The sequence below is a fragment of the Halictus rubicundus genome, chromosome 12 (genome assembly GCF_050948215.1).
Source record: "Halictus rubicundus isolate RS-2024b chromosome 12, iyHalRubi1_principal, whole genome shotgun sequence".
Classification (NCBI taxonomy): domain Eukaryota; kingdom Metazoa; phylum Arthropoda; class Insecta; order Hymenoptera; family Halictidae; genus Halictus; species Halictus rubicundus.
Window position 1 is genome coordinate 567196 of NC_135160.1, and position 24769 is coordinate 591964.

General features: G+C 41.0%; 1 protein-coding gene and 1 long non-coding RNA gene across 3 annotated transcripts in view; one reads left to right on the plus strand and one right to left on the minus strand.

Annotated features, from left to right (window-relative positions):
• The window catches only part of N (neurogenic locus Notch protein), a 326309-nt gene extending 303425 nt beyond the window's left edge, over positions 1-22884 (minus strand). For both annotated transcript variants that reach the window (XM_076798609.1, XM_076798608.1), the window contains exon 1: positions 22566-22884. In XM_076798609.1, coding sequence (XP_076654724.1) covers positions 22566-22683 — 118 coding nt within the window. In that variant the 5' untranslated portion in view covers positions 22684-22884. The remainder of the gene's footprint in view (positions 1-22565) is intronic.
• LOC143360071 (uncharacterized) overlaps positions 1-24769 on the plus strand; it is a 180608-nt gene that overhangs the window by 103927 nt on the left and 51912 nt on the right. The window lies entirely within an intron of this gene.

Consider the following 24769-nt stretch of genomic DNA (forward strand, 5'->3'; position numbering starts at 1 on the left):
AATAAACAAGTGAAGCTTTGTGAAAACAAAGTTATATCTAGAGAATGATTAATTCATCTTTTTCACCTCAGTACCATTCATCACACTGATCCATCAAAGGTCAGACGATAAGAATACGCAGAGAAAATGTTTGCAACACAATGAAGCAACATTTATCTACTTCGTGAAACGTTCTAACTTTCTCCAATAATTTGGAAGACAAATGAGTGACTCCTACTTTCGAAGGGCAATAAAAATACGTTTAAATATTTTACAACTTTCTTCAGGAATTCTCTAATAAATTGTTTTCATTATTCAAAATTCAGAAAAACTGTCTCTTTTTATTTTGTCGTTTGAATCTTGAGGATATTTTACAGTTCTTTACAAATCTTGTATTCTGTTAATTCAAGGAATAACTTCACTTATTTACCGATTGTTATTATTTCAATTTTACTTGCTACTTTCACTGCTTAACCCTTTGCACTCGGCGCTATTTTCATTCTAAAACTACATTTTTCTCTTCCGTCTTCGAATATTTTCATTTTATTCATACGAAACTGATCCGATTTTCACATATAATATTTAAGTGTTTAGTAATCTGTTAAATACAAATTTTGGAATGTAACAAATACATTGTAATATTTGTTGTAATTTCTTTGAAATAATGCCACAACAATTTCTAGTGGTGCTTCAGAGTCACCACTCGAGTGCAAAGGGTTAATAGCGAACCACAACAACCAGCCATTGATAAGTGAATTACAGTCTAAAACACTACGACCTCACGCGTTTATCAGTAGTTCCTGCTAACATGGTGGAAGCAACAGGTGTGTAATAGTACAGTATCCGCGAATAAGAACATTTAGCCGATATTATGGATCACAAACCGGGAATCAGCGCGTCGAGTTTCGTTACGGTCGGCTTTCATCGATCCCCGGCGGAAATCAATCGACGTCGCGATCTCCATTTCCCACTTATTCCCATCTACATATTTTTGTTCGCCGATAAAGCCGGTCGTGTAACTCGTCATTAATCAAATGATCGTTCGGGCGAGATGCTCTCTCGCGTTCGCGCGCGCACACGCAGATCAAAGTGAGCTGATATTTTAAAGAAGCTGTATCGCTGCAGCCGAACGCGCTGATAAATCCGCGTCGATGAAAAAATTGATCCACGTGTTCGTCATGCAATTTACCGGGCTTACGACTGGCCGGAGCTTCTTCCTGACCGCGGATGGAAAAAAAAGGTGGGCCGAGAATGGCGAATCGTAATCATTTGCGTCGTTAACCATGAACGGGGAGTAACCTCGAACAAGACGCGAATATCTCGGGCTAGGAAGGGGGCTGTTCCTCTAGGTTGGTATAAGGTACCCCGGCGGCCATTATACTTAGTAACCCCTCGGTGTTCTTGCTTCATGATAATAAAGTCGATGCCGGGTTCGAGTCGGCGCACGTTATGAATAAGTACGTATAACATAACGTACCAGCCGTGCGCGCGCGGAAAACGTGTCTACGCTCGTACACTGCCTGCGGGCAACGCGTACACAATATGCAACAGAACGTTGTACGTACACAGTGTGACAAGAAATTTCAATACTAAGAAGAATTTTCTACCGCGATTCCGACGAACTCGAGTGAAATAGACAATTATTTCTTTTCTTAATCGGTTTCGCTGGTTGGAAATGGTACAGAGCTATTGACCAGTTATTTTCCTGTCACATTGTAGAGTTGAGTAGCCTTCAACCACGTTCACAACCTAAAATTCTCGCAGATGTGGCAATTGCGTAAAAGAACCGGATCCGTCAGTTAATTTGCTTATCCCCATCAGCGAAGCGTGCAAAAACATGGTTGATAGTCTACAAAATGGCGAAAGGGTATGAGAATTAGTGCTGCAAGGTTGGACGCTCAATGGTGGAAACGAATTAATATAAAAACGAATTTTGCGCTTTTTCAATCGCAATAACAATTTCAGTAACGAAGGAACAACTCGCGTCGTGTAATATTGGGTCACCCGGTAAGTAAATGGTCTTTCTGGATTTGGATCGATGTAAAATATCGCTCTTTGGATTAACCTAAACGAGAACTAACTAAGCACATGGAAGCAGGAATGTTGCATTTAGGCTGTAAACAATTAACTGCCGCGATACTAAAAACGACATAACTACGGAATGACGTAAGACGAGGGGACGTAACTCGGAACGCTGCTCTATATGTACTTTATGTGGCAGTAAATGTGCAAACGATTGTTTAAAAAGCTTGTAAACCCGCTGTCGTATACATGCGCAGAAGAATGTGGACGTACACAGTCGTTTTAGACAATTTGTTTGATCGCGATATGCGAGAGTCGGGCTGTATCGAGCTTGCGGGTAGTTATTCGAGAACAACTTCAGAGATCGGCAGAGAAATAAAGGATAAACCCGGTTATGATTAATCGAGAAGAGCGTGGGAGACGCGGCGGGGCGAGGGGACGATAAAGGGGAAGGGGTAATCGATGGCAAATAATTCTTGACACTCGATTGCGAGCGCCGGGGGAAGCGGCAGGAAGAGGCTTCGTGACTTTGACTGCGGCAACGGACTCGAACGGATAATTATTATCGCGGATAGGCTACGAGAGAAACGAGATGGCCACCGAGGGGAAGAAAAAGGATGAAATCGCGAGAGAAAGGTGTCGGATACGAATACGCTGGATCGTGGAGGAGACGGTTCAAGGATCAATAGCCATACACGTGTGCAGGGAGTTTGCTATAACGCGAGACAACCGATTCCCCTTCCCCGGACTCTTTCTTTCCCATTTTACAGTAACGTCTCGATACATGTGTAAACTTCGGGGCCGAAATGTCACAATATCAAAAACGTAAAGTATATAATAGAGTGCAATTGAATTAAAAACATTAAGGCTGAAACTAAACTGAACTAACTCAGTTACATCGAACAACTGTTTAAGAAATATTTTTATTGAAATATATCGTCACCTTGTACATCACACACTAGCAAATATGCTGTTTGGTATTAATCAGTTACATAACTGTGGAATTTAATTTGAAAAATCCCTCACGGCGCGGAATTAAAATCAAGCAACGACGAATATATACGTCGAATGCAGGCCAAATGCCGCTATTATAAATTTTACGAAAAAAGGAAAGCAAAATGAGAAATAATTACATTTTTATTCGATAAGAAATTAACAATTCATTAACGTCAACCGCACCGCAATAGAATTTTGGATGACGTGTGTACACGTCAAACGCGCTTAACTGGTTAATGAACGTTTCATAACAAAAATAGTCAAAACCAAAAATTCTCAAAACGTTTCAAAACAAAAATAGTCAAAACCAAAATCTTTTTCTATAAAGTCTTTCTATAAGTGCAATCCGTGGTGGGGATACAAATATCGTTGGGGGGGGGGGAGTTTCAAAAATATCATGTACATCTCTGTCGCACATTATCGAGACATTACTGTGCTCATCTCTATCGGTGCTCGGTCTCGTTGACCCCAAATATTCGTGACCGGCAACCGTCGAGAGCCACGCGATATAAACGTCCATACGTATGCGAATGAAGACGGCAAGCAATTGCACTAACATAAGAGAAAGAGCAAGGACCGAGCCGCGCCACAAGTTATCCCGTGAATTTCTCTTCGGTCGGTCCGCGCCGAGTTGACGAACCTGAATGAACGCCCGAGCAGTTCATTAATGCGGAGGGAACAGGGGAATTCACTTATCACGGACAGTCTCGATCACACGGTCTTGAAAGTTGTCGTTCAACACATATTTCGAGCGAAAGTAACGCGCTCATCGAGAAATTATAATATTTTATCATCTGAAATATCTTTCTCCGCTGAAAAGAAGTCTGCTGAGTTTTGCATTTGCTGTATACTTGAATATTAACCCCTTGCACTCGAGTGGTGACTCTGAAGCACCACTAAAAATTGTTGTGGCATTATTTCGAAGAAATTACATAAAATATTACACAATATTTGATACATTACAAAATTTGTATTTAATAGATTACTAAACATTTAAATATTATATGTGGAAATCGGATCAGTTTCCTTTTAGGATCTAAAAATTTAGTTTTAGAATGAAAATAGCGCTGATTGCAAAGGGTTAAACCTTCAATATTCCTAATTGTAAAATAGAATTAAGTTCTATATTGGTCAATATAGATACATCAATGTTATTAACGAGAAAACAAACTTTTGCAGGACTCTAGTTATTGTAAATTAAATTGAAGAAATATTATTTGTTACACTTATTACACTAAAGTTATCAAATGAATTGTATTTGATAATAAATATACTCGCTTATAGTCATATCAACATAATCTTGTCAGTCAGGCAATAAAATTATGCAGTTGTCAGGGTATTACGAATTCTGAAATTCGTACACGGAATCGTATTCCGAAACCACCTCAGCTACGTATCAAAGCAGAAGGTCTGGCACGAGTTGCGTCTACTTCTCCGATTGCATTATCAAATGTCCTGTTGATAGTGCGTCGATTAAGAATCGACGATATCAAGCCTCGGTGCACCTTTACACGAAGACGATATTTTCAAGTTCGTTGCGAAGACATCGTTGAAAACATTTTGCACATTTATATATGCTACAGTTGCATATAATTTGAAACTTGGCAGTAAATGTGGACACACGAGAAACATTAAATTCTATTCTTTTATAGTAAATTATTCATGATAAATTAACTCCGAACGCAACTGCGAGAAAGTCATAAGACAAGTGATCATTCGTTTGCAACACTGTTCACAATAAAATTAATTCATTTTCTGAGTTTCGGTAGTATACAGGGTGTCCCACCTAACTTAACCACCTTGAATATCTCGCTTAGTGTTAATAATAGAAAAAAACGTTATAGGACAATATTAACCTAACCGAAGAGGCAATATAATGATTCGGGAAAAAATTTTTCAAGGTCATTTTTTTCTAGATATCAAGGTCATCAATTTTTTTTTAATGGAACTATATATTTTTTTATCGCGATGTAATAGTAGGGGTAAAGACCTCTTCAATGACATATTGTACAATTAGCCGAAAAGCAAAAAACATTAAAAGCATTAAAAATCCAAAAAGTATTATAGGTATTATAAGTGATTAATTTACTACACTAAATTAATCACTGACAATACCTGTAATGCTTTTTGGATTTTTCATACCCAAAGCCATACGAAGGTCATTGTATAATATGTCATTGAAGAGGTCTTTACCCCTACTATTACATAAGTTTTTTCCGAATCATTATACTGCCCCTTCGGTTACGATAATATTGTCCTATAACGTTTTTTTCTATGACTAACACTAAGCGAGATATTCAAAGTGGTCGAGTTAGCTGAGACACCCTGTATAATAACGCAACAGTGTTGATTAAAATTCTTCCGATGTTTTCACCGTTTCATGTTTCACCTATAGATTTTTGCCACGTGTGCAAAGATGAGTTTAAAACGCAGAAATGGGTTAAATGTAACCTGTTGCCAACTGGAGACAGCGGTGGACAGTTTTTCAGTTTGAAAACCGGGCGAGAGTAAAGGTAGCAGATAACGAAACGAAACTGGCCAGTGATTATTGGTACGATCGATCAGCGAAGTTGAGCAGGGTAAATCGAGATGCCAGGTATTTCGGCCTCTTCCAACGTACATCTCAGCCGTGTTGCATCGGATATCGAGGCACGCGGGTTATCCGGATGGGACGAGTCACGGTGAAAACGTCGTCCGCTACCTTCGTATCTCGCACCTGCCGTTACCAGAACGCAGAGGTATTCTCCGGCGACGACGGCAGTCAGGTTCGTTTTTGCGCAGCATCGTCTGTTGCGCCGATCGAGAGTGCACCAGCCACCACCCGGTCGGGACAATCGGTCCGTTGCCGCAATAATTCGTCGATGACCATATACGCATTGCCGCCGTAGAACCAGTAGGAATAACGAGACCGGGACAAATTATCAAAATAATGGCCAGAAAAACGAAAGGAAAAATGGTAGGCCGCACGGTCTTCGGTGCCGTGCGATTAACGAGCTCTAAATACTGATTTCACCGGGTCCGGTGTGTTCTATCGGACGCGTCGGCCCGTTATTACCGCTCGACGCGACTTATAAATCAACGGACGCGAACAAATCAACTGGCGAAATTGATGACGCGGATAATTACTCCTGGCACGTATATCTCCTCTTATTATATTATTTCATCCGGCATCCAGCGACGATGGAAAGTTTCGCAACCGAGTCCGGTGTAACGTTACCCCTGCGGTATCCGCGGCACTTCCATTGTTTTCTTTTCCTCGCCTCGGGGAGTATCTCTTGAAAATCGTTCACCTGATATTCCACGCTTTTTCACTCGCGAGGTTTTTTCTTTGCGCGCACGCGATGCACGTGCACACTTTTCTGCAATTATTTTAGCCCGAAATTACACCAAATGATCCCTGTGGTTTCCGTTCTGAACACTTCGAATAAAGATATAGTGACATTACATTATTTCACAGTTAGACTGCGGATCTCCGTGCAAAATAAAAATTGTTTGATTTCAAAATGCATGGACTATATGTGCCCATAATTATGAAAGTGGTCTAAGTCAAAATTTAAAAAAAAAGAGTTTATCAGTTATTTCACACCACATTATTTTAAACTAAATTTATTCGATGTCATTTTTACGATATCGTCAAAAATGAACCATTAGATACATAGTGGTTATAATTTCAACATTATATGGAATTCATTTAGTGTTAATTATGAAAGTGGTCTAAGTCAAAAATCAAACACGTAATAGCTTACAATGATGCTTGTTCAGGCCAAAATCGTAACGTTAAAGTAGCATTGACATGGATGAAAATTGCTCAGTCATCAAATAATAATATTGAAACGGTAGACCACAAATTTTTGGTATCGGGTCATTCCGTTCTACCGAATGACCGTGATTTTGGGTTGATAGAAATGAAAATAAAGAAAGCAAATTACTTATACAACCCTGAGAATTATTATGAATTGATAGAAAAGTGTAGAAGAAGAAAGACATTTTCGATAAAACGAATGTCGCAGCCGGATTTTATTTCAACGAAATCACTAGAAGAGTCATTAACAAGAAGAGTAAAAAAATACCGCGGGCGAATCTGTCTCTTGGCTGCAAATTCAATGGATGAGATTCTTGAAAAATGAACCTTATAAAATGTTCTATAAAACTTCTTTAGACGATTCTAAATTCCACGTTTTGGATCTTTCACCTAAAAGAGGAAGACCAAAAATATACGGAAATATTAAATTACTTCCATTATACATCACCACTAGACCAGTAACGGAAGAAAAACATAAAGATATTATGTGTTTACTACCATACATCCCTCTAGTTTTTCAGGAACATTTAAAGAATCTTAAAAACTCGAAATGATAAAAAAGGATTACTTTTTAAAAATAATTAATAAATGTTCATGAATTATTTCATGAAAGTTATTGTTTCAAATAAAACTCATAGTTCTTTATTGCTTTAAGTCATTTATAGGACATTTAGTTAATTTTGAAAATGGTCTAAGTCAGTTCAAACTTCAAAAACAACATTTTCGTATGATATTCACACAAAATTTCATATTCATAATAAATTTCCATTAATCAAGACTAATAAAATTATAAATTAAAATGTCGAATAATGTAAAAATATTTTTTAATCTATTCAAATGCAATTCATGTTGCTAATGACCTTTGATGTTGAAGCAACATTAAACAAATAATTAAAAAAAATGCAATTCATTAAATATCTCGAAACAAGAAATATATGACTTAGACCACTTTCATAATTATGGGCACATATAAACATTTGGTTCTTTCCTTAATAATTTAGAATAGGTGAAATAGAAAGCTACGAAGACATGAGAAGAGTTTCTTAGTATTATTGATAGAAGGAATACTCTTCTATTTACATTAATCTGCCTCACAATTGACTTAGAAAATTTGTAAAAATCCGCAATCCAGACATGGTTTGCGTTCTTCCGCAGGCAGCGGTGGAGAGATGTCGCACGAAATCGAGGTGCGAAATTAAAAAAATAACGCGTCGCTGTAAAGAAAATACCATTCGTTTTAGCGTCGAGCAGGATGCAGGGGCTCGATGGTCAAACAGAAACGGAGCGAAATAAATGCACCACAGGAATCTCGGCTGCACCGCGAACGGACAGGTATTCGTTGGAATACGAACGCATGGAAACAGCGTAGCCCGCATCCTGCGTCTGCCCGGTGAAAAAAATGCACTATTTAAAGTTCCCCGAGAGGAACTCGAATAATCCGATGCGCGAGGAATCCGACGACTTCCTTCTCGAGAATTATGACGGACAATTATATCCTTTCAGCCGACTTCCTCCTCCATAATGAAAGATTCGCCTCGTGTCGAATGTATGTTCGCCATTAACGTTCTCGATTGCGACACCTTACGAAAACCGGCGTAGAATTCCGCGAAGTTCGCCGATCGATCTTCCTGATACCTGGTGCCTTACGTGCGTCTTCTTATTTGTCCGGGAGTGAAAGAAAACGTCCGGTTTGAGCGAGCATCCTTCGCGCAAGCGCGCTCGCGCGTCTGCGATTCCTTATGCGCGAAAAGCATCAATTTTCGGCGGTGCTTCGAAGTGATTGCGTCCTTTGACGCGAATTACAGGTACTAACAGTGCGTAATTATACCGAGCTGAGTGCTCGTAATACCCGTGGAAAAGTGGAGCGCCGGTGCACGTGGCCGAACGTTTCGAAAGAGCTGTGATTGGAATTAATTTCTGCGGAGGAAAATATTTACATCGGACACGCACACCATCGCTCAAAAATAATGAATCGCTTCCAGCGATCAAGGCGAAAAATGAAGGACGTTGCAGGCTGTTGTTTCCTTGACTTTTTCGTGATTATAGCCATTCATATTTATCCATTCTTTAATGCAGGCCGTTGGCTGGAGCAAAGCTATTCGGCGTCTGCCCGTACGGGCTGCGATTTTCTTACCCTGGGCACTGTGTCTCCGGTTGAGGGGAGGGAGCACGAATCGAGGGGAAAAGTGACCCTCTCTCTGCCAGTACCGGAGTATGCGCGACAGAGACGGAACGCGTCACGTGACCCAGCTTTATCGTCGATCGAACCAATAATTCGAAATAGCATTTTATCGCGCCTCTTCAGTGCATACACGCGATATCAGGTATTTGCCAGAATTCGGGAAATTTTCCTTTCGTCCTTTTCACGGGAATTTATCGGTTACCGTTGCATTTGCCACTTTCTCCGAAGATTCGTGTCGTGCAAACGCATCGGAACCGAGCAACGTTTCACCGTTGGCATGCAGTTGCATTCGCCTCGGCATACTATTCACCCTACAAACAGACCGGGCACCCTTCTGCAACGCGTTCTGTCACGCTCCGAGACCTATCGGAGACGCACCTGGCAATCGATAATGGTACAAAGGTACCCGTAGACCGAAAACGGACAACGGGGAATCCAGAGGGAGGGTGAACCTCGTACCCACGTGTACAGCGTTCCACGTCTGTTACATTTAACGTGAATTTTCATCCTGTGGCTTGATACACGTTTCACCACTCGTACGAAATATTTTCGAAAATTTCGCGTCCCCCGTTCCCACAAATAATTAATAATAATTTTGCCACAATTTTTATTTTAATTTTGGTAATACGCGACATAGAACTGCAAAAAAAATAAAACAAATAAATGACGAAGGATAAAGATGAAGATTTTTATGCGATTCGGAGTACCAAAAGGAGCAACATGGAGGTCCATCTAAATGCAAAGTACGTGCGACCATTTTAAGAAAGAAAGTCAGCCAATGAGACAAACGGAGAGAGTAAATTATGCCTTGCTAATTGATAAGTCACGCTTCCTCGACTAACCAGAATAACTCTAATTGACAAGTACACTGAACGGTGGTTAAAATGGGCTAGGACTTCCTGAAGTTCAGCCCACAAGTCTCGGATCTTTTATCCAATCCGTGAAACGTTAATACCGGGAATTCCAGTTCGCAAGACCGTGTTAATTTTTGGCAGGTTCGTCGAAACACAGAGCAAATTCGGGAGGAATGTTTTACAAAATTCCGAGTAAACTGTAGCAGGATTTTTCCAACAGTTAACAGGCAGGAACCGGAAGAGCGACTTCGCAAAATTTACACTTCTTTGAGGAGGAGTTGCAGCAAAATGAATAAAAAGCGGATGCAGACTAGATATATGTATCTTTAACGCGTTGACTGCCATGTCACCCACACGTGGGTGACGGAATTATTTGTCCAAGTTTCAAAATGAATTTTTACGTTAATACATTCATTGTACCAAATTTGATTAGGATCAGTAAAATGTAAGAAAGTTGGAGGACTAGTCAATATCATACATTTAATTTTTTTCGATTTTTATTTCATTAAATATCACCTTGATTATATGGAATTTTTGAGGTTTCGAGTTTGGCAGTCAAAGTGTTAAACGCGTTTTTCTCGAAACCGTATTTTTCGAAATTTTCGCCACGATATCTGGAGTTCCAGTTGACCAAATGACTTGAAATTTAGAAAATTTGAAAAATCGGTAACCTGGATTCAAAACGCCGCCATTTTCGAATAATCAAGATTTCATATTGATTAAGATGCTTCCTAATTTTTTTATCTTCGAAGACTCGGAATCGTGGCAACAGTCAATTTTAAAACAGTATTCTATAAAAATATATATAACTCCTATAATTGTGATTCTTTTTCCTTAAAAAAAAATAATGTATCCACTTCAAATACCCACAAATAAGTGTGGAAAATCCTGATGCAGAAAGTGTAGCGGTTCTCCTGAAAAAAATTCCTACATATTGGTAAAGAAGAATCCCTTTCGAAGCCAGAATATCCCCTTAATCGCAGCTCGACTAGAGACAAATTTTTATTTTGCGAGCACAAACGAAACTCTCGGATTGAGAATTCTGTTCACAGATCGTCCGTGTTGAAGTTCCCCGTTCATAGTGTAAACACTTTCCGTAACATGCACCGTGCAGTATGCGTTTACACGGTTGGACGCGCCAGCGCGCACGGCCACGATCAAACGGCGTAACGCACTCCTATCAATGTAATTAGAGGCGCGATCGTCGATAGGAAAATTCAAAGGTTAGCCGTGCGTGCACCGCGGTAACGGGCAAGGGAAAAGAACGCGAAGAAGAACGCTGTTATACGGGACTGCAGCGCGAAGGAGGAGAATACTTAAGGATCCGACCCAAAATCAACGATCCGGCCGCTCGCTAGATCCTCCAGGCACGAAGGAAGGAGATGCACGAGTGGCCGTGATGATTGATGTCGCGTCGCGCATGATCATTGCCGGAAAAACAAGATGGAGCGGCTCGGAACCGTTTGCGGGATTTTCTTTCGCCTGTGTTTTCGCCGCGGCGGTCGTCATTACACGGAATTCCATACGAGTGTATTCTTGCATAGCGAATCGTGGGCCCCGCGTAAATTGAATCACGGCCCGATGAATTTACGATCCTGAATTCGAAATTGAATTTACGATATTTCAGCATCCACGGAGATGATAAATCGCACGGGACTTCTGGATCGCGCGGAAAGTTCTTACCATTCCGATTCGTCTTTACCGCATCGGTCGCTGGAGAAATGAAAAATCGTTTTCGCAAGACGCGCGTTTCGAACTCGTGTCCCTTTTTTGTGGAAAGTACGAGTGAGATCATGAAGTGCACATCATCGCCGTATTAATCTTACGAAGTCTACGAGGACGTTTCTCAGGTTCATTGGGCTGTTGTAAACTATGAAAAAGTCTCTCCTTTCGAACAAATTTCTTCGTTTTTCTAGCATTCAACAACTCCGTTCAAAAAATTTTCAAATCTAAATATCAAGGCATTATTTTGATGTCGTGGTCCGGAATAAGGTTGTCCTTATTTAACCTTTAATATTTATTTAGCCACGTACTTTACAGTAACCTTAAGGATTACAAATGTTGAAAAGTGTTTTGATTGCAGAGCTCTTTCCGAGGAAAGACGCTTTTCCCCTTTTTTTGAAGTTTTTCCGGAGGAAGTCGCCGATTTACGAGGGTTGAGGTCCTCGAGCGAGAGTTTCTCTTGTTCATAAATCATTCTACATTTTAACTATCGCATTCTGGGTAAAGTCACGCACAACTCAAGTACCTGAGCGTTCGCTGTCAGTATGAAGCTAAACAGATGCGTTGAGATCTCCAACAGTGATTTTTTGCAAAATGTCTATCTCACGACATTAGAAAATTCTCACAATCTTTGTTTCATTCCTTAATCCACGAAGCCTCTTAAAAGATTATTTAAATTAAAAATAAAATGAGCAACACGATCAAAGTGTCGGGAGATGAATATGTTGCACGCAGAAATGGAAATTGTAAAGTGTGAAGTAACTCGAAAACCACGACGGCAAAATTCTAATTAACGCATAAAAGATATGAATTAGTAACAAAGGAATTAACTCTGAAACGCGCGTAAGATAGACGCGAAACTGACAGGATGCTTCGATGAAGAAACAAGCTTCGCCGCCGAGGATTGGAATCACAATGTGATCAAACGGACGGGGGAAAAAAAATCACGAAACAAATTGCTTCGACACGAGCGCGTTAAATCCTGGGAATCATGCGAGGACTCGTGCCGTTTGGTAGCAGGGCGTGGGAGTCCGTCGACCAACCGCCGGTGGATGTTGATTCAAGGACCATTACACAATAGCAACGTATATGTAGTATGAATGTGGATTTTAGCCGAGAAAGCCACGTTTCCGTGGAATCTGTGGCTTGTACAAGAAACGAAAAAAAAAACAAGACGAAGGATCACCGTTCCCGGAAAACCGAAGTAGACACGACCCGTGTACCAGCTACAACTGACGAGTGTATCCAATTAACAGGGAGAGAAATTTCTTTCGCGACGCGGTGATTAGCGTGGATAATTCCTAAGCGTTCTTACAATACTTCTTGCAGCCTTCACCTACCAAACTCCGTGTTTACAAATATTCAATTTTTCATTTAATTTAATTTGCTTACCGCAAGAGCATTGTAAATTGCACAAAACTGTAAGACTGTAGACTGCGGGTCTTTATGCAAACTGAACAATTTTCTAAGTCAATTATACAGAAATTGAATCTTCTTTTTGATAATTTTAATGAGTCGAAAATTTGCATAAAAGCAACCCACTATAGAAATCTGTTCCGTTATCAACAATATGTGAAAAAAGGAAGTACCTAAACTTTCGAAAAATACAGATTCCTAAGATCCAAAAGTGAAACACCAAAGGCATCCGACGGTTTTGCGCGGTCATGGCGTGCAGAACCGAATGCAAGAAACCATCGGCGGAATGACCTTTGACAAATGGAAAATCCATCTCTTATGCAGGCGCGAGTAATATCGAACAGGCCGACGAACGAATTTAAAGGTAAATGGATGATCCGGTCGGTTCACGCGGACCCAATTAGAGCGAAGTCACAGCCAATCAACGTGAAAGCGCGGGACAACGCGCGAAGCGATGCGTTATCATTCGCAAAGATCACCGAGCGACCAGTTTGTGGGAGCGAACGGTAGTTGATAACTCGCCGCGCTGCTCGACAGCCGTGCACGCAAACGAATCCGCGGCGAGGCTGGTTGCATGTGGTTGCACGCTGGTTGCATGTGGTCGCACGGCCGGTTGCATGTGGTCGCGCCGACACAGAGGGGCCCCCGGTGAATGGTCGTAGGTGCACGGTGCATATACACAGAGAGACAAGCATGCGACGATCGACGAAGTTCAAGCAAGGTTCGCACCGCGCGCTGGGACTCGGCAAGAACGCCGTTTCTCACTTACAAATTGCGAAAGACTCTATATACCCGCCGCGCCGCGGATCCTTCCTTGTTATGCGCGCGAACTCACCGGGAAGAGTGACAGTGAACGCTCGAGAACGAATCGGCTTAGGCTAACTTTCGGAAAACTTGCCGCGGATATGCAATTAACCTCGGGCCGCAACCTCCGACGCCACACCCTCGATGAAATTTTATTTTTATAATTATTTGCACAGATAATTGCGAATCCAACGAGAATCATTACTTGGTCGATGCGCTTTTAGTTTGCAAATGAGTTTTTCTACTTTGAAAAGAAGGACATTGCGAATTAAGAATTTTAAAAACACAAAATTGATACAAAAAAAAAAAATGAAAATGAAAATAACTCTCTTAGATGAGGGGAGGGAGCACGTATTGAGGGGAAAAAGTTACCCCCTCTCTGCCAGTGTCGGAGTATGCACGAGAGAGACGAAACGCGTCACGTGACCGGGCCGCGGTAGAAGGGGAAATTAGAGTGGGGGAACAAGACTTGATCTGGCGACTATGGTTGAACACTTCAGATGTTAGGTATACAGACAGTAAATTGACAATCAGGTAAACCTGTATATTCAGTTTTTAAGATTTCCGCATACTGTAAACGCGTAGCTTACGCAATCTAGCTATAAGTCGTCTGTTACACAAAATCTAATTGACGTAACACCGATTTTACCTTTGAGCTAAAGGTTGATTCGTTTCAAGACGAAGCGCAAATCATATCAATCTGCGTTTTACTTATCAAACACCAGTCATTTTGTTGTCATGCATTGACGGCTCCTTTGAGCACGTTGCAGTTAAGTGAAATATAATAACGGATAATAATGAATATAATTCTTTCTACGCATGTACTCCGGTCTTCCGTTGAATGCATAACTGTGTTCCTTATAATATCGAATATGTAATAGTGTCGACAATATTTCGCTGGTTGACTTATGGACAGTTCGAATGAAACGCATCGACATGTTGAGTTCGACGCGGCGCTTCTGAAAAAAGAAAAGAAAAAATGGAATAGTTCGTTTAATGGAACGTTAGCCGCGTAAGTGTGGCTTTCGATTGTTCCGTCGTGCGAGCATGTAATACGAACCAACAAGCGTGTCTGCGGAAGGGGTTCTTACTTTCAAACACAGGCTTCGCTGACCGCGTGAAAAATTAATCAAGGCATCGTTCCACGACGTTAATTGCTAAATATTCCACTTGCCTGTGTACCCGTTAATGCGAACACCATCGAGTAAAACAAGCAACGAATAGTCGGCTACGCGTCATTACGCAACTTTCTATTTTTATAGATTATTCCATACGACCTACAGGAAAAAATGAGGAAAATATTTTGTTCAATTTTACACACCCATAAATTCCACGTGTGCATAAAGATTCGCAATCTGCTAAATTCCATTCTTGGAAATTCGGATAAAAAACGAATAACTTGAGAAAACCTGAAATCTGTGAGAAGTCTGATTTATTAAGAGAAAAACACGGACCAATCAGAGCGCGGCTATAGCAGAGGGATTTCGGCTCAGCGACAACTCCCGCTGAGCGTGGCGTTGGCATTGGCCGAGTCAGAATCCACCTGCTGTATCCGCGCTCTGATTGGTCAGTGTGTTTTCGGTAATAACTCCTTAACAAAGCCGCGAAGAACAGTTTCGCAAAGGAAAAAGTTACTTGAAATGGCGTCAGGAGTCACCTCTTCCAAGAAAATAAAACATTTTGGGACACCCTGTATATTTAGTGTAGATGTTGAATAACCACGATTTTATCGATACCTTTGTGAAATCGTAAAAGCGAGAATTTATAACGTGTCGAGGACAGCGGAACGTGTTTTCCTTTTAAATATTCAATGGGTTCCCAACGCGACGAATCATTTTACGATATTACAATGCTACGTACTGTACATTAATTTTTCAAATTAGTTTCTTCGTATTAATAAGATATGACAAAAAAGACCGGATGGCTGTAAAAGTCCATCTGCCAGGATGCCGGACGACTGAAACAAACCGGATGGCAGATATATTTCATCGCGCTATTAACCAACGACAACGACGCCAGACGGTTCGTAAATGCCAGCTCTTAACCGAATAAAATATCTTACGTACATAAAACCTCGAAACGCCGTCGGCAGAAAATTATAAAAACTCTAAAACCGAAGGAATGAAAATAATTCGAATCACCATCTGACTCGCGAACATCTCAATTCTCGAATTTCTCGGATCTTTTTCCCTCCCCCTTTCACTGTTCAAGGAAACATCTTCAAAAGTGACTAGATATAACAAATATCATCTTCATCTATTATCTAGAGATCAATAGAAAATATTCATTTTTTGTCTCAAATGAAAGGGGGTTGAAATATTTCTGGCCATTCTTAACCAGTTAGCTGTTTTTGACGAGTGTACTAGTCGTCGCTTAATTTTTGCGACGCAATTTTGGTTCATACTTTTCGAAGAGGTCGCAACAGTTAACTGGTTAAATACACCGACCGCAAAAATGGCCACCCCAAACTTATACTGTAAATCATTTTGTTCGAAATTTGAGGAAACATTTTCAAAAAGTCGGTTTACAAAACGTGTCTTTCTTTTCTGAACGAAACATTGATCACAGAAAAAAGTTGGCGCATCATGATCAAGGAAGACACTTGTTTCCGAAAACAGGAGAACTAAGGTTCCCATGATCGTTCGCCGCAAGAAAAGTTATTAGTTAGTCAGCGATTAGCCTCGTGTAAAGTATTCGCCTGAGCGCGGCGTTCATTTCCATTTATCAGGCAAAAGAGCGACCGTGTACACGGTGTTGCGCTGCCGCGGAGGTGAAGAGAGACTGAATCGAATGATTAATAGATACGATCACATTGACCTAAGGTGGAACACGCGAGTCCCTCTTGTACCCCACGCGCCGCTCGTCTCGGGGGAAAAAACGTCCCTATCAACGTCGGAATAAGAAGAATCATTGTCCGCGACCGTGTCGCGATGAATAATCGCTTTGAACGGATTCAGTGTCCGACCCGCGTAAAATCATTTCCACGTGTCTTTGCGAGAAAGCAGCTTCCCGGTGGTCTTCTCGCCGCGGAAACAACCGCGTCCCTTCGGTCTCACTTTTTTTCCCGCCAACGAGCAGCTACCACCATTTCGCGTGTGTTTTTTCGCTACTTTCGAGAGAGATCTTCCGCGGCGATCGCGAAATTAAATGAATCCACCGCACCGAAGGGAACGCCGCTTAATGCTTGTGAGAACGCGACGACGGCGACTACGGAATTCTTGATTCGCGAAGTTGGCGAAGAAGTAGTATCGAGGAGAAATGAAAGGCGCATGAAAGATTCAAGATCGTTCCGTTTCGAAATTTATTTTAATCAACTTCGTACGAGAGGAGATTTGCAATCCCGGCGGTGCTCCTTGTATTCTACTTAAACTAATGAGGGCAACGTTGTTCCATTTGCCTCGTACCGAGCTGCACCTCTTAACCAGGATTGCGATTTACTAAAGGAATTTAATAGATCCCCAGAACCAGAGTGTGCTTGTAGTTTGATCGAAGTGTGAATAGACCGCGGATCTTTTTTTTTCGGCTTGCGGTGAAAATGTGAGCGTGGTTAAGATCCGATGATCAAATTAGCATATAGAATTTCAGAGAGGCGCGTCTTTTGAAAATGCGCAAGAACGCGATACAATACGTGCCGATAAGGAAGTATAAAATCTTTGGGAATAAAATAACCGTGAATATCGGTACTCCTCCACAGCGATGGGGAAGCGTAAAATCATTTTGCGGATTTGATGTCCTTCAACATGGTTCGCCCGCGGCTGTCGAAATAAAAATAGAAGGCAGTCTCTGTAATCCGTATTCTATGCCAGCTTAGCGCGGACTGGGCAAAATTGCGATGCAGAAGTTATTAAATAAACATGTTTCCTCGGCGCAATTTATTTGCCAAGGTGCATCTCTAACTGGATGCTGGAAGGGATGGTTGAACAAGCTCTCGAAGGATTCTTTTTATCCGACCGGATAAAAAAAAAGATCCTCTTCCGCGCGAGCTTCATGGAATCTACATACTGTCACGCGGGATAGATCCTTTCGTGCTTTATAAGGGCTCGAGGCTGTCCCGCCGTTGACTGACGGCACAATCCTCGATCCTTGCGCGATACTGAGGAGCACCGCGGATCTCTGTGCGACGGGGACGACGTAACTTCGCAGAGGGAAACGAAAGAACAGAAGGAACGGATGGACATACGTACGGTAGCGAAGGTCCTTAATTATGCGGTTTTACGCAATGCGCCAACAACAGGATGAAAAGGGACTGGAGGGTTAAAACGAATGCAAATGTCCACGTGGCCCATAGGCCAGGTCAGCATACGCAACGGAAGGGGGACGGAGATCTTACCCTTTTAGTTACCAGATGCCGCGAGATACCAACTATCTCTAGTCTTCCCTCGATCTACCTCTTGACGGAGAAAACCGAAGGATCAAGGGACCGGGGAATAGTACTGGCATCCATCCATCCCGAGACTACAAGTGACTCGTGTACTCTTTCAACCCCTCTCGTGGCTTCGTGCGAGCGAGGACTTCAGGAAGAAGATGTGCCATAACTAGTGATTCAAGTATAGTAATGTCCTGATACACATGGAAACATCAGAACATATTCTTTTATGAAACTTGTATTGGCATATTTGTGACATTTTTCTGATTCAAATGACACCAAACACGACACAATTTGGAGCCTATTTACTCGTTTCATTCACGGTCCAGTAGAACCTCGATTATCCGAACTGATGATACTTAGAGTGCTACTAAAAGCGACTGGTATGTGTTGCCTTGTAAAAATGGCACCATTTTTATTGTGATGCTTGGATGAAGATGCGTGTACAATCATTTCCGGTGGAAGCACTTTTGTAACTTTAATAATTATGAAATAAAAAATTTTAAACCAGTCATTTCGCTGGTGGTGGTAAGTTTAGTGTAGAATTGTAAGCGCTTTTACGTTATATGTATGTTTATTGTTGTATATTTTGGATTCAACGTTCTCGATTTTATCACGAAAATTTTGATCGAAAAATATTTGTTTACAGAAGACAAACAGATCCAGCTTTACGACGTTGCCATGAACGAAATCCGGTAATCGTCGAATTGTGACCTTTATTGGGGAACGCGTTCCCTCCAGGTGAACGGCGAGAGAGACAAGCGGTAGACTGGTATCGTCGAGCACGCGTTTCTCAAGTTGCACCGGCACGGCGTGCATGCACGTATGCACGGAAGGCTTGTGTGGCCCCTGAATCGATGAAAGGGAACGAGGAACCGGTTGCAGGTCGGTCGTACATCGGATTCTAAGTCATGCCAGTTTCAAGTGTCTTTGGAGACGAGAATGATAGAGAGGAACGGAATTTATGAAGAATTGTTGGTCAACAATTCCAAAGGACTAAAGTGATCTCGAAAATACACAGCTTAACATTCCTGGAAAATTAAATTTCCATTTCTACCGTGTCATTTTTTTCAATAATACTTTACGAGCACTACGCGTCTAGTAAAATAATGTCAGGTACTTCAAAAACTACTTATAAAGTAACTTCACGTCATTTTTCATTTAAATCTCACAGTTTCAAGCTAAGAAGAAATATTTCTCGTACCGCAAGCGAGCAACTAAATTGCTTGTTTTAACGTGCAGAATATTTTGGAGTAATCGAGTTGTTTAACCCTTTACACTCGAAGTCATTTTAACTCTAAAACGAAACATTTCTTCCAACCTAGAATATTTCCCTTCCCGAAATGTTTAGTAATTTATTATATACAAACAAATTTAATGATGTAAAGAATATTTTGAATAATGATACAGCAATTTTTATACAGTCTCCATTCGAGTGCTAAGGGTTAATTATGAGACGACACGTGCGAAAGCAATTTTTATCGCTTTCAAGAAAGAATTTGATGGTTCGTAAATTAATTTCACAATTTGAACAATTCCAGAGTCCGTTGCGGTTCGAGCTGGCGAAAATGAGTACGATACGTGTATCGGCGCGCAGGAGACGCGTAATTTTGTGTGAAAGCACGTTAAGTCCAGGCGAATCGTTTCCTAAGGAGAGAGAGAAGAGAAAGCCTGAGAACGTAAGAACAGCGAGCGTCTGGAGAACTGCCGCCATGCCGCATTCAGAGTATCTCAACGCAAAGTAACAGACTCGAAGGCGAGGACCTCGATCTACTCTCGGAAGCGACTGTCAGCCCGCCTCAATCGAAGAACATTCCGAAACATATCAGCCATTAACCACTTTTTTCCTCCCATTCTCAGTAACGTTGCTTCTGCAGAAGAAATTGAAAATGGAAAATAATTGAAAACATTGTCCCCCAAATGCAAAACAATTTTAAAATACCGTTGTATTAGTTTCAACCCATTAAAATTACTAACAGATGAAATAAATGTCTCCGTAGCTTCTATATCTTGCAATTAATACAATTTTTATTTTCCATAAAAGTTCGCAGTCGAAAGGTTGTAACGTAAGATTTTGACCCTCTCGAACTAACGCGACACCTCGATTGAAAATATAGGAGTTTTTGTAGACATTTAAAGTCGTCTTAACTGTCTTCGTGATTAACGACTACATGCACTTTCAATGATGTAGTTTCTTGATCGAAGAAGAAAGATCGGGCGATAATAATTGTTATTACACCTTGCATAATTTATGTAAATTTCTTTATACTTGTCTTTCTTCTCTTCAGACATGCTACTTACGTAAATATCATTCCGTGCTATTTGAATAAACAGAAATTATTTCAAACAAGTATACAAAAAGATTCGAATTAGAAAATTGAGAAACCCAAATATGTAACACTTATGTAACATAAGCTACATGTAAAAATATTATACTTGCTAAATAAACCAGTTGGTTTACAGCAATAATATATAAATAACATTTGACTTTGATTAGTTTCGGTATTGGAATCAGTAAGTTTTTCTGATATTTATTACGCGATAATATTAGGTAGACTGAAGTTCAGGTTTGCCTACACATCACGGTTATCCAGTTTTGTTAACTTTCTTCGGCGAACTGCTTTGTGCCGGCTGCACGCTCTTCCCGCCTAAGTACTCATTGGTCTGGAGTCTGAACCAGCGTTACGTCACGATCCATCGTGGATTTATGCGTTGTGGAAAAGTGAAAATGAAAATTCACGATCGAAAGCGTTCACGAGGTCATAAAGTACTGCGCCGTGTTATTTTCTAAAATAAATACGAATGCCGATGTCTCACTTCTCACACGACTTTGCCGGTACACAAAAATCTTCTCCGACTTTCTAACAGCATGTTTCATTAAAATTCTGCACAAACTATACAACTTGTACAAATCCAGTGTCCGTGAAAGTCTACTATGGACAAACATGAGTTTTAATTGGAAGTTTAGGAATTAACCGGAATTTTGTTACGAACAGACTGCGAATCTTTATGCGAAATACAAAATTTCCAAATCAATCGTGAGAAGTTCAAGAAATGAAGGTAATAAGATTCTTAAATTCCTATGTCTTCGCAGTTTTGTTAAAAAATTTTGTAAAACAATTTCTGTAACTTGAAAACAGCAAATATATAATAAAAGAACAATCTACTTGTATCGCATTGTGATTGAAAATAAAATAAGGCTCAAAAACATTGATATATCAGTATGCGACTTTAAAGTTACACGAAGCTATAGAAAGTTGAATTGAATTTATGATTAGACAGCGGATTTTATGCATTTCTGACAAAAAGGCGTACGTGAAACACGAAACAGTGACAAGATAAAAAGGATTCGAGAGTATCAGTGTATTATCATCAACTTGTTAGAATTATAAAAGATAGAAACAAATTCTTATTTTTAATTCTTCTTATAGTTTGCATAGTGCTCCGCAGTCCATATGCGATATACTAAAATAAATAAAAATTAATATTTCAAATTGAGAAAATGAGTAAAATTTGAATAGTTTTGGTAAAGAGAAAAAATTACGTCGCGAAGACAGCGTTATTATTTTGTAACGACGTAAGTAAAAATTGTCTGCCTAAATAAAAATGGCTTCCCGGAAAGGAAAACTAAGCTGTTATTTGTGAACAATGTCGGGAGGAAACGGGGACGCGAAATGCTGGTTCAAATGTTTACGTGCACACGAGGGAAGAAAGGCTCGTTTCCTGGAAAGCAGGGTTGGGCACCTGTCCTTCAGGGACTGCCAACCTCGAAGCAAGCGGTATCGACAGTATCGAAATTGAGCACCACTGTGACAGTAACATAACCACGTGTGTTCGGGACTAGCATGCGACCATCACGAACACAACAGCAATAAACGACAGGATAATCATCTTTTCAATCGCAAACAACGTTGGACCGCCTAAATTCATTTTTCTGAATTATTATTTCGCAGCGGAACGTCTGCAACAGGCCTGCTGCCGATATCAGCGCAAGCTCCCTCGTCTGTTTAACAAGGTAGGAGCAGAGATTAAAGAATTTCTGAATTGGGACGAAGCGTCGGGTGTCGTGCAGAAAGAGAGGAGCGTCGAAACGGCGAATATTTTCGAAACAGGTAGTAATTGAAAGCGAGCACGCCGATGCCGAAACTCCGGCGTGGAATACCAATTGCACGGGGGGGCCCGAAATCGTTCAATAATCTTCGGACGCGTTGACCTCGAAATAGCTCCAACGACATTTCACGGAGAAAATATTCAAAGGAGACGCGGAACGTCAGTTAACGCGGCGAGCGTCCAACGCGCCGGCGCTCGGCGTTGTTTCGTGACCTGTTGCCTAGCAGCGGCATGCGGCGAACAACGACTTCAAACGGAGCCGAGAGAGTCTGCTTTTCGAACGAACGAAAGTACCATGGGGGAAAAACTCACCGGACACCGTAGGCAGGGAAACCAACAGGAGCAGTGCCAGCGAGAGGAACGCCATCGATGCGTAATCCAATTTTCGGCGTGGCAACAACATGATGCCGTGAATTTTATCCACACACATCGAGCAGACACACACTCATCGGGGCCCGGGCGCACACACTAGAGAGAAACCAACACTTTAGTACACTTCAGTATTAAATCCGCGTACCGTCACTTGACCACGCACATCGTCCGAGATCTATGTTACCTCCGATACGTCCAGCTAATCTGTATACACGTACACGCGAGCCAGAACCAGAAAAAAACATGCGGCAACCGTATACGAACACGACCGCGTCCGAAACACTTCTGGGATCCCTATTGTTCGCTTAACGCGCTGAAAGTAGTTCCCCGGTGCGCGCGCACCTACCTACGACCGTTGTATCAATGCGCCGGCAAGGGATGGCTGACCACGTGAACCAATCAGGACGCGGCTTCAGGAGAACGGCGGCGCAGAACGCCACTCGCCGTTCTGTTGGAAATCACATCGTCTTCTTCGAACGAAAATTCAGGATATTTCTTTATATAAATTGCGAATGCCGCATTTATCAGGGATTGCTGAATGCATGATGCTAAATGCGGTTATTCTAGGAATATTACATTCATTTTCAGTAGATATTTATGTATGCAACTACTAATATAAGCATTTTGAATCTCGATGGGCAATTTACGTTTACTGTTGCAACAACGTTGGCGGGTGAAATTACGTCTTTTCGAATACAAAAGACAACATCGATTACTGATATTATATTGTTAGATTGATATTAAATTCAAACAGTAGAAACATTTTTCTATTGTTTCAAATAGCAGCTGATCGATTTTCTCGTGAACGCATGAAATCCGCAGACTAGTTATACTGTTTGGAAAAATTCGAGCGGAATCATCGATTCGACGTGGGACTGAAATCCGAACACCGTCGCTCGTGACGGTTCTCTACGTAGAATTCATCCGGCAAACGGAACGCAACGAACGTGGTCAGTTATAAAGTACCAAGACGCCGATGCGTATGAACTTCGTCGGGCACTGGCGGGGCATGTCTGATCATTAATTAACCTTCCAGCGGTTGATTGCGAGTAACGCGAAATTCATCGCCGGCGTGGCCGCCGCCAGGCGCGGCTACTGCCCTAACGAATACAAATGCGGAATTATAATTCGGTGCCCTCTCCTTAAGACCATTCAACGGACGAAGCCTTACGAATTGCTTTCCCTTTTGTGCCCGAACACGGGATATACGAGCACGAAACTGTAAATACGCGGCGGTCGTTAGTTTTTATTAATGAAACTATTAACCCTATCATCGTACCGCAAACATCTGCAAGCGAGGCGTTGCCGCGCGAAATATTGCATAGCTGAGAGCACCGGCGTTCTTTTTCACTGACACGATGCGAATTATTGATTTCTTGATCGGCAACCATTTTTCTAGAGCCGGTAAATTAACACGTTGACTGCCATGTCACCCATATGTGGGTGACGGACTTATTTGTCAAAGTTTTAAAATTAATTTTTACGTTAATATATTCTTTGTACCAAACTTTATTAGGATCTGTAAAATGCAAGATAGTTGGAGGACTACTCAATATCATACATTTTATTTTTCTCAATATTTATTTGATTAAATAACACTTTGATTTTATGGAATTTTTGAGGTTTCTAGTTTGGCAGTCAAAGTGTTAAAGTAACCATACCATGTATAATTTTACTAACTCAATTTTTTGTATTATATATTTTCGTACCATACCCGAGTAAGGGTATTTGGTATTATTGGATTGCAATTGTAAAAAACAGAGGTTATATGAAAATGAATTTCCTCTTTTAAGAAATTTTGTGAGTCAAATAATATTCCCAAATTCTTCCAATACCTTCACAGTTTGTAGATTGCTTTATAAAAACAAAAATGAAGGAACAATTCACGTTGTTGATGATTTTTATGCATGTAAATATTTCCTTGTATATTACAAATATGTAATTGCCATGAGTGCATAAAGACCAGCAGAATTGAGATTATAAAAATGTTTGTCACACAATGTCGACACAAGTCAACCATTGTACAGCACGATTTCGTCGTCAAGACGACGCATTGTTGAGTCAATACACGCCACGTGGACTCTAGAACACATTTGAGACGACATGTCCGACCGCTTAACACCAAGTGTTGATAACAAGTTGAG